Consider the following 11,112-nt stretch of genomic DNA (forward strand, 5'->3'; position numbering starts at 1 on the left):
CTTCCTGGTACGGTGTACTTTGTACATCTGTCTTAGTCACTTGTAAGCTTGTATTCACACACTAACCAATATATGTTCTCATGTCCCTGTCGTAAGTATACACAATGTCATGACAAATCTCAATGAAAGCCCACTTAACTTCATGTATAGAGGTACGACACAATAGCACCTCAGCTATCCTCAGTCTTCAGTGAGCGTCCACGAGGAATCCACCTCGCACAAATTCTCACTCAACACTCCCGATTATCTGAACACTTCATAATAAGATTATTATCACAATGAAACTGAACGTCCAAGTTCCAACCTGCCTTATATGGTACATGTACAACTTGTACGAGTAAGACTCAGGTAAACAAAAAATAATTTCAACAATAATGGTACCTTGATTGCAGACGTCAACACTTAAATACTAATTTAGGATGTTATGTTGGGTTTTTTTTTCATTTGCATATTTACCCAATTTTCCAAAAGAAATACCATGTTTATGAAAATTCACCATCAGCTCATCGAGTATATCATTCTTCATCAAATCACTGGGTTAAACCCAGATGTCTCCATATAAAGATTTTACAAAGTTTAAAGTCTTTAAGATTTGTAGGAGTAAACCCTTTCACCCCTAGGAAACTTAAGTAGACTCTACCATACATTGATCTGGATGAGTCTATCATGGTCTACAGTGGTGAAAGGGTTAATTTAAAATGATCAAAATAAAATTAGAAAAAAAATCCCTCCACATCAGAAAGCTGTTGTACCCTTGCAACCTTTGGACATTTAAAACAAATTAAAGTTGAAAATAAAAACCTAACTGTTCCCTCCCTGTTCACCAATACGGCTTGGTCCAGAACGATGACCGGAAGTCAACTGTGAATATAAAGGTTGGGGGAGGTATCAGGTACTGTTTATATCCTCTTTGGTAAAACACAAATGAGAGATTTGTCTTCATGACTAATTAAATCAGTTTGATATCAGTTATGTACATAGAACATATCAGGTATGAGTATCACTAGTGGTTGCCCTAAGTTTTGTTACTATGACAACTACACCATATCTGAAGCATGGTTGTCATGGTAGGAGGTGACGGTATCTGGGTGATACGGTGGCCGCTGTACCGTCTTGTAGCTTGGCACTGCTGTAATACTGCTTGGCTGAAATTTAAAAAAAAACCACATCTCAATTGGATTATACAATCAAGAGGCAGGCCCAGTTGGCCTGTGTCACTTGTTCCTTTTGTAAGCTAACCTAGACAATCATTTGAAATTTTTTCTGCCAACATTTAAAGTCAGGGCCATCTGAATTTCTTATGATGATCCAAAGAATTCTAATGACACAATTTGGTAAAGACAATGTCAGAAACCATTGTATGACAGTTCACACTAAAGTTAATCTGGAAAATGTTGTGGTATCTTTGTTCAACATGGGAGGAACTTGCCTCGTAAACATCAAGATTTGTTACAAGTTCTTGTTTTGGTGACTTATTTCTGTGTTATAGAGTTTGCTACAAGTTCTTGTTTTGGTGACTTATTTCTGTGTTATAGAGATTGCTACAAATTATTGTTTTGGTGACTTATTTCTGTGTTCTAGAGTTTGTTACAAGTTCTTGTTTTGGTGACTTATTTCTGTGTTATAGAGATTGCTACAAATTATTGTTTTGGTGACTTATTTCTGTGTTCTAGAGTTTGTTACAAGTTCTTGTTTTGGTGACTTATTTCTGTGTTCTAGTGTTTGTTACAAGTTCTTGTTTTGGTGACTTATTTCTGTATTCTAGAGTTTATTACAAGTTCTTGTGTTGGTGACTTATTTCTGTGTTCTAGAGTTTATTACAAGTTCTTGTTTTGGTGACTAATTTCTGTTCTAGAGTTTATTACAAGTTCTTGTTTTGGTGACTTATTTCTGTGTTCTAGAGTTTGTTACAAGTTCTTGTTTTGGTGACTTATTTCTGTGTTCTAGAGTTTATTACAAGTTCTTGTTTTGGTGACTTATTTTTGTGTTCTAGAGTTTGTTACAAGTTCTTGCGTTGGTGACTTCTTTCTGTGTTCTAGAGTTTATTACAAGTTCTTGTTTTGGTGACTTATTTCTGTATTCTAGAGTTTATTACAAATTCTTGTTTTGGTGACTTATTTCTGTTCTAGGGTTTGATACCAGTTCTTGTGTTAGTGACTTCTTTCTGTGTTCTAGAGTATATTACAAGTTCTTGTTTTGGTGAATTATTTTTGTGTTCTAGAGATTGTTACAAGTTCTTGTTTTGGTGCCTAATTTCTGTGTTCTAGCGTTTGTTACAAGTTCTTGTGTTGGGGACTTATTTCTGTGTTCTAGAGGTTGATACTAGTTCTTGTTTTGGTTACTTATTTCTGTGTTCTAGAGGTTGATACTAGTTCTTGTGTTAGTGACTTCTTTCTGTGTTCTAGAGCTTATTACAAGTTCTTGTTTTGGTGAATTATTTTTGTGTTCTAGAGTTTATTGCAAGTTCTTGTTTTGGTGGCTTATTTTTGTGTTCTAGAGTTGGTTACAAGTTCTTGCGTTGGTGACTTCTTTCTGTGTTCTAGAGCTTATTACAAGTTCTTGTGTTGGGGACTTATTTCTGTGTTCTAGAGTTTGTTACAAGTTCTTGTGTTGGTGACTTATTTCTGTGTTATAGAGTTTGCTACAAGTTCTTGTGTTGGTGACTTATTTCTGTTCTAGAGTTTGTTACAAGTTCTTGTTTTGGTGACTAATTTCTGTGTTCTAGAGTTTGTTACAAGTTCTTGTGTTGGTGACTTATTTCTGTGTTCTAGGGCTTGTTACAAGTTCTTGTTTTGGTGACTTATTTCTGTGTTCTAGAGATTGTTACAAGTTCTTGTTTTGGTGAGTTATTTCTGTGTTCTAGAGTTTGTTACTAGTTCTTGTTTTGGTGACATATTTCTGTGTTCTAGGGTTTGTTACAAGTTCTTGTGTTGGTCACTTATTTCTGTGTTCTAGAGATTGTTACAAGGTCTTGTGTTGGTGACTTATTTCTGTTCTAGAGTTTTATACTAGTTCTTGTGTTGGTGACTTATTTCTGTGTTCTAGAGATTGTTACAAGTACTTGTTTTGGTGACTTATTTCTGTTCTAGAGTTTGATACTAGTTCTTGTGTTGGTCACTTATTTCTGTGTTCTAGAGATTGTTACAAGGTCTTGTGTTGGTGACTCATTTCTGTTCTAGAGTTTGATACTAGTTCTTGCGTTGGTGACTTATTTCTGTGTTCTAGAGATTGTTACAAGTTCTTGTTTTGGTGACTTATTTCTGTGTTCTAGAGTTTATTACAAGTTCTTGTTTAGGTGACTTATTTCTGTGTTCTAGAATTTATTACAAGTTCTTGTTTTGGTGACTTATTTCAGTGTTCTAGAGTTTGTTACAAGTTCTTGTGTTGGTGACTTATTTCTGTGTTCTAGAGTTTGTTACAAGTTCTTGTGTTGGTGACTTATTTCTGTGTTCTAGAGTTTGATACTAGTTCTTGTGTTGGTGACTTATTTCTGTTCTAGAGTTTGATACTAGTTCTTGTGTTGGTGACCTATTTCTGTGTTCTAGAGTTTGTTACAATTTCTTGCGTTGGTGACTTATTCCACTAGGGAATAGTTTTAGGGAATTTTCCTCGCAAATAGGGTAATTTCTATCCCCTTTAACTATTCCGTAGTGATTCATATGTTCTAGAGTTTGTTTTCAACATGTTTTTAAATCATAAACTATGAGAAATCATGTAATTTTCATTATCGAGCTCATCACAGATTTAAGAATTTCAACATGGGGCTAATAGTGTGTGGGCAACCCTTTACACACAGAAATATGTATGCAGTGCCAATTCAAATTTAAGTTTCTTGATCTACTGGGACCAATTTGTGAGTACATGAATAATGAATTAAGATAAACTGAGGTAAGAACTGTGGATCTTTTTGATACTTTGTTTAAACTTTCAATAAGTGGAAAACTAAATGAAGCTGTACTCACCAAAGGTTCTATGTCTGTACGCTGATTGTAGGGATGGTTCATATGGTCGTGAGCATTGTAGTCTTCCTCGTCACTGTCCAGTAAGTTCACCATCGAAGGGGCCAGTTTCTCCTTCTGTCTTTGTTAGAGTTAAGTGCTACTAATAGCTAGTTATGAAAACGGGTTCAAATCCATAATCAATAACAACAGCTTTGTTAATTAATACATATATGTTCTGTACCCAAGTTAATCAATGTTTAAAAAAGGGTTTTGTATTTCACAATTTTGATTTGGTAGAAAAACGAAATGATTTTATTGTAATGACTATATTTAATACCAAAAGGATACATTTGTTTTAGTGTCATCTTTTTCTTCTTTCTGGAGAAAAACTTCTTTGCTAATGCAACAAACTGCTTTCTTGATGCTGTGAAATAAAACAAATTACATCCGTATATACATACCAATGTTAAAGAATGGTTGAATTAGTACGTATCTCTCATTATGCAAGGCATTTACATATTTAATAGCACAAATGTCATTCAGAGTCCCAATACTTCGACCACCTGGCCTTATTCAAGGGCGAAACATTGTCAATGATCGATATGGGTTGATATATTGGGACTTAGAGTGACATTTGTTCTGTCATTTATCTTTTTTTCCCTTTAGAAATCATCTGTTATTTATTATATCTATTTAGTTTTTATGTTTAGGGACCATTTCCAGATGTACATTTACTTCAAACCTGTATTACTGTGAGCTGTAAATCTGTTATCTGAAGCTAGGCCCCATCATATGAATTTTTACATGAAATGGACCAGTGGAATATGAAATCCTGCATGTTGTGCCTAAATTATTTAAACAAGTGCTTTCACACGTTCGTCGTACATGCATCAGGGTATTAAAACTGTCAGATATATATCGTCCTAAACTGATGGAAAACATCATACTCCAAAAATCCAAATAAGTTCAGATGGATCAATAAATATCTGCCCTTTGTATCAAACTTAACAATTCTTCAGATTTCTTTACACCTTAGAAATTCCCACTGATGTATTTTTTCATAGAGTGTGCTGGTAGGCTAAACATATTATCGGTTTTTAAATTATCCAATAGGATGAAAATTCAATTCTGACCCAATTGCGATACAAGTGAATACACTACCCTCATACACATCGGAGGTCACAGCCCACTGATCTTTTACTCTAGCCGAACAGTGTGACACACTCACAATTCTTGGTATGGTAGGAATATATGTGTCCCAGGGCATATAGATAGCAGCCACATGAACGAACATTTATATGTGATATGTGTAAGTATCTAAGTACTGAATGAAAGGCACGGGACACCAGAACATGTGCCCCTGACGCACTGATGTCAAATCAATAACCCTACTTTGTCCTGTAGGAACAGGAGGATTCGATTTGAGTTTGTTTTCTATACCATACTCCCTGACATTCAAAAATACATATGCACAGGATGCAATAGCATGATAGGGACTCATCAAATACATTTTTTAAATCTCTGCCTCACCTCCTCCCATGTTTTTGAGTTGGCGCCTCAGTTCTGCGTCGTCGTCTTTCTCTTTTGGTATAGGCTGACTGAAGGGAAATGCATCCATATGATCTGTGCTGTCCTCCCCGTAGCCTTCTGTAATAACAAGAGACCTCACTGTGCAGGATCTCATAAAGTCGGGAAATTTTACCTCATTATCAATAATCTTTGCTTAACCTACCATATATACATCAGTATATTAAACAGAAGGAAAGTTTACATCTTATATGATAAATACAAGTACACATTTTGTGTATAACAAATTTGTACATGTCTGCTTTTTCACTTTTCCACACCATTGCTCATGGTGACAATAAGAGTTGACCTTACCATGTTCTAGTGGAGGGAGTTGCTGGGGAGGCTCTGGGATAGGTTCAAAGGCTGACAGGTTCATACGATCTGAAAAGTACAAAGTTCTTAGTCTCTCTACATATATACAGCAGGTATGTGATGAGACACCACAGATATTACACTGGGCTTTTACAACCTAGAACCAGTTGAAATCAATTTTTCTTAAAAAAAGTGGGAAAGTCAATAGTGGTTTTACTGAATGACCTGTTGCGAGAAAACTACTGGTAAGCATAATTACTGGTAAAACAACAGGTACAAATTTATTGACATTAAGATGGTGACGTGTGGCAGATGTTTTAAAAGCATACTTTGTACTGTAACTGCAGTAAGACTCGAAGGATCTTGAATTTGTTTGCATTTCATATGAGATTTTCATAAGTGTAGGAAGTATTAATGATTTATTTAGAGGGTTACAGATGTTTTACATTACCACCATATCAAAATGTTGGACATATTCTGATTTTTTTCCTCACAAGATTTCAGGAATGAATATATGTTGTAATGAGTTACTGTAATACTGTTATTGGGAAACTGGAATTTTATTACCTCACATCAAACATAATTTGTCAATTAGGGAATTTTAACTATACATGTGATCTGAAAGTACATACTCTTTATATTACCAGGTAACTTTTTATAGTTTTATCCTTCAAAAAATGTCTTTTTTAATAGGATGAGAACCATTTTCCAGTGTTTTATGTTTAAGAGGATAAGAACGGGCCCATTTCCAGTTTTTTCATGTTTAATTGGATGAGAACTCACCCCTTTCCAGTGTTTTCATGAAGTCCTCATTGCTCCTGAGCTCTTCCAGGAACTCACTATTCTGTAACATGATAGCAAGCCTCTCGTCCTCCAAATACTGTGACATTTCTGGGTCTGCATTCATCACTGCTCGCTTCCTCCGTCTCTCATTCTCCTTCATCTTCTCATCTAACATATCCTGGCTGAACTCCAGGGAGGAAATCATCTGGTACATAATTATATACAATTAATCAATAAGCATAAAAGATAAATGATAGTTAACTTCAATAAAATGAAATACTAATAGCTATACAAGTGCAAATATCCCTAACCAAAAAATACAAGGCTAACTGTTACTCATCAGACAGCAGAAATGAAGGTTTCTTCTTTTCCCTTTCACTTTTAAACAAACCTCCATTAGCCTCTACCAGGGTAATAAATGCATTCATTGGTAACAAACCCAAGTCAAACAAACTTCGCTTAATAGAATTTGCTGTTTTTGATTCAAGTCTAGGCATTTGACACAAAAATAGCTGAGCTAGAAGCATGAGGTCAAGCAACCATTGACAGTAAAAGTTCATTATGTATTATACTCATAACAAACCATAGACTATACATATCACATAGCCTTACCAATGTCTTTGATCCAGGATTACTGCCTCTAGCACTAAATGAACTCTGATGCATTAAAGGTGAAGTATCTTTGTTGTTTTGCGATGTCAACCATGACTTTTCACTCGTCTTCTCACTCAGACTGCGTGACATCCTCTTGCGTTCTCCATGACTGCGACTTGACTTTGAATGTCTGTGACGTGAACTCTGTGATTTAGGTGTGACGTCATGTGACGATGCCATATCATCAAGTGACTGGTGCACAGGACTACTTAGCATGGGTGGTGTAGAGAGAGTAAGAGAGGAGGGGGGCTGGGGGGTAAAGGTCAATCTTAAGAAGTCCTCTGGTAAAGTACCCAACATTGGTGGGTTCCAGTTACGAAAGTTTCTCTTTGGAAGTCTACTCTGAATTATGTCTGTGTTAGGTAGAGGGCGCTTTGGCTCTGTATTAGACAGAGACAATTCGTCCACATCCCCGTCTAGGAGGTCCCGACCTCTGTACCTTGATCCCAGAGACGAAGATGGTGACCGCTTGCTGCCACTGTGTTCCTTTTTGAGGGAGCCTGAAGGTGATTTGTTCTTAATTGTAGAGGAAGTAGAGTGGTCTTGGGCCTGACTAGAAATAGGCGTGGTCCAGATACTACTAGAAGCCTGTGAATGAACAGCTTCTGTGTAGGAGGGTGGTGAATCCTCTGTCCTCTCTTCATTGTACTCGGGGCAATCATCAGACAACTGTGGAACAAGATCATTATATACAGTAAACGATGGACTCATGAATGATAGTACAGCTCAACACTTACCCAGACTTAACACAAATTGTTGTTCTTTAACAAGTTACCAACACTTTAATATGTAATATGAATGCTTCTTAACTCCTTGATATCATAAAGTTAAACCAACTTACATGTATTTAAATTTATTTTGATATGTAATTGTAAAGTGCAGTAAATATATTTTAAAATCAAAAGACATATTCTAGCTTTCAGTCTTAGAGGAAAGTGATTCAGAACTGTGTAATAATATAATAAATTTATAAAAAGAATGTAAACATTTTAATCATTATAACTAACAATACTCATGATTTTTAAGTCTGCTATATACTATTTTATAGGCTAGTGAATGAGTCACAGAAGGACAGATAATAATCTATTTCCTATATACGTATGTGTCATTGTAGAATAAGGAAATAGATATGGAACAGTTTAAAGTCTACATATGATACTTACAGGAGAAATGAGGTCAGACGGCACTGTGACCGGAGACTCGCTACCATCATTGTCAATACTCATTGTCAGCAGCTGGTCAATAGTTGCATCCACTGCCCCATCATTGGCCCTCAATACTGCCTCTATCACATCATTTTCCATCATAGGGAACATAACCTTAAAGTCTGACATGGCCTGGTAAAAGTCCAACTGTTTGGTTGGGCGTGAGGACTGGCGGGACAGTCTGTGGTGATGATGGTGACCATGGGAAGATGATTCACCAGGGGTCTCTGAACTTGTACTGTTATTAGGAACAAAGTCATTTTCCATACGGGATGAAGGCTGGTTCCGACTTCTGCGTCTACTACTGTGCTTTTGAGGTTGGGTTGTGTCTGCTGTTGCCATGGTTATAATTTTGTTTTGAAAATTGAGTTAGGCTAATGAGTGATCACGTTATTCTTTGATGTTTCCGATCGCAAGTACATTGTACAAAAAAGTTTTATTTCTCAGTCATGTTGTATGATAATACCATGGTGAATCCTAGATTGATGGTTCTAGTACCATTCTCTTATATCACCTGTAATTCAAAAGAGAGAAATAATTCTAAATACACTAAATTAGTTCACTGATTTTTGGGGCTCAAATATTTGAGTTCAGGGCCCGTATTCATGATACTTTTCTCATGCTCAAATATGGATTCTGTGCTCGATCCAGCTTTCTTGGAACTCGCTCAAATCATGTAAAACAACAAAAATTCAAATGTAAACACTGAAAACAGTATTCGATTTTAAGTATCTTCAAATCTTTTCTAAGTCATTTGAAGAAAAGAGAATGAGATTTTTGAATACGGGCCCTGGACTCGTGCTTTTCCTGTGGGACTCATCAACTTTTTAAGGATCTACTATATCTCAAAGTTATTAATTGATTGGACTCATCAAAATCTTTAACAAGAGTACCGCGGGGCGGAATAAAATACGCAAGTCGAATGCGATATAGTGTTAAATACTTTCTTACATTGAAATAAGATCTGCATCATTTTAAGAGTGGTTAGCTGATATGCTATAAAAAATGTAGGAGAAAATCTTCAGACAAACAAGAGGCCCAAGGGCCTTAGCGGTCACCTGAGTTATATCATAGGTACTGGTAGCTTTATTTTATTGTTTAGATGTGATGTGGAAATCAGCATGTAAACTAAGTGAAATACAATACTTGTCATGTCATCAAAGGATAAGAATGTGAAAATATTGGTAAATGTTCCCTTTGGGGCCCCGCCCTAGCCCCTGGGGAGGGGGCAGGAATCCCAAATTTACAAAGTAATACCGTAAAAACCCATGTAATTTGCGCACCTGTATAATTTGCGCAGGTACTTTTTGAGGCTGAAAATCGGGAAAAAAGCTTCTACTCGAATATTTTGCGCACCCAAAAAATCTGGAAAAAAACGATGTTCATGCTCCGAAAATCGATCTCTGAATATTTTTTTTTTAAATATATTTCTATGATTTTTTTTTCATTGATGTAAAATGATATTCAAAACCAAGAAGAAACTACGTAAAATGTGTATTTTGTTGCTTGTTTTCTTTGAATTATCTGATCACACATGACACACACGTGTGCGCAAAGCGGCATACATCAATTCATTTTAGCAATATTTTACATAAAACATTTACCTGCTAACAAAAACATATTAATTACTAAATAATTCGATGTTTAATAACCGCTGGTGCATATCTCCTGGTGAAAGACATAATTAGAAACCTTTTATTGATCAAAATTACGATCAGTGAGAAAGGCTCATCATGGCGGCTTGGGTTACGTCACTTCAAACCAGGTCATGTCACAGATCAGTTTGGCCACGGAATTAGATTATCTAAGTCCGTGGTTTGGCGATATTTTTTACAAATTACAATGCAGTAATTAGCTAACACTATCTCTGTGATTACCCGTTAACAATAGCTCTACTAATAGAAATGATTTGCAGTCGCGATCGACGGACCGTGTTGTTGTTTATTCACTCACCAACACGTGGCGTGAATTACGAAGCCCTACTGCATTGTCATAACAACAGACTGATTTGACTGATAAGGGATTATAAAAAATATGTTTATACTAGAAGCGTGGACAATCAATACATCCTCTTCAAATCTACTCCAAGGAAAAAAATAGTTAATGCAGACTATTTTTACGGTGCTTCATTTAATAAATATTGAAATAATTCATGAGGTTATTATCAATCACGTGTTTACGTAATGTTAGACAACATGAAAGTGAGTCGTAAAAAAAACATGCTATACGTTTACGCATAGGCGATTTGAAAAAACCTTACAGAACTTACATGGAACGGAGCTTAAATTGAACAACTACATTTTTGTAATAGCATGGGGAAACGCACCGAGGTGTCGAAACGTAATGTCGTAAGTTGATCGGCGATTCTCTGGCATAGGAATTTGGCTAAACTTTTTTTGTTAACGGTTACCTATTTAATAATACTTTTCACATAAACTCACATAACAACACATTATGTATCTTTTATTAATGTTTGACATAAATAAATTTGTTGACCGTCATTTGTCTTAGAGTTCCGTGTATAATAAATAAGGGAAATAATCCAAGATGGCGATCTCCCAGAATCGTCGATCTTTTCCTGAAAAAAACTTGAAATTTTCTATACCTGTGTATTTTACGCACCCCCCACTTTGGGTATTAAATTTCTG

The 11,112-nt window shown here is 35.8% G+C and overlaps 1 protein-coding gene across 2 annotated transcripts in view; it reads right to left on the reverse strand.

Annotated features, from left to right (window-relative positions):
• Nucleotides 1-647: 647 nt before the first annotated feature.
• LOC110465431 overlaps nt 648-11,112 on the reverse strand; it is a 14,122-nt gene continuing 3,657 nt past the window's right edge. For both annotated transcript variants that reach the window (XM_021521232.1, XM_021521233.1), the window contains exons 2-9: nt 8,423-8,978; nt 7,218-7,928; nt 6,606-6,810; nt 5,823-5,891; nt 5,472-5,588; nt 4,290-4,365; nt 3,963-4,080; nt 648-1,145 (exon numbers count right to left, since the gene is read on the reverse strand). In XM_021521232.1, coding sequence (XP_021376907.1) covers nt 1,038-1,145; nt 3,963-4,080; nt 4,290-4,365; nt 5,472-5,588; nt 5,823-5,891; nt 6,606-6,810; nt 7,218-7,928; nt 8,423-8,806 — 1,788 coding nt within the window. In that variant the 5' untranslated portion in view covers nt 8,807-8,978 and the 3' untranslated portion in view covers nt 648-1,037. The remainder of the gene's footprint in view (nt 1,146-3,962; nt 4,081-4,289; nt 4,366-5,471; nt 5,589-5,822; nt 5,892-6,605; nt 6,811-7,217; nt 7,929-8,422; nt 8,979-11,112) is intronic.

Source organism: Mizuhopecten yessoensis, unplaced genomic scaffold (assembly GCF_002113885.1).
Source record: "Mizuhopecten yessoensis strain PY_sf001 unplaced genomic scaffold, ASM211388v2 scaffold11077, whole genome shotgun sequence".
Taxonomy (NCBI): domain Eukaryota; kingdom Metazoa; phylum Mollusca; class Bivalvia; order Pectinida; family Pectinidae; genus Mizuhopecten; species Mizuhopecten yessoensis.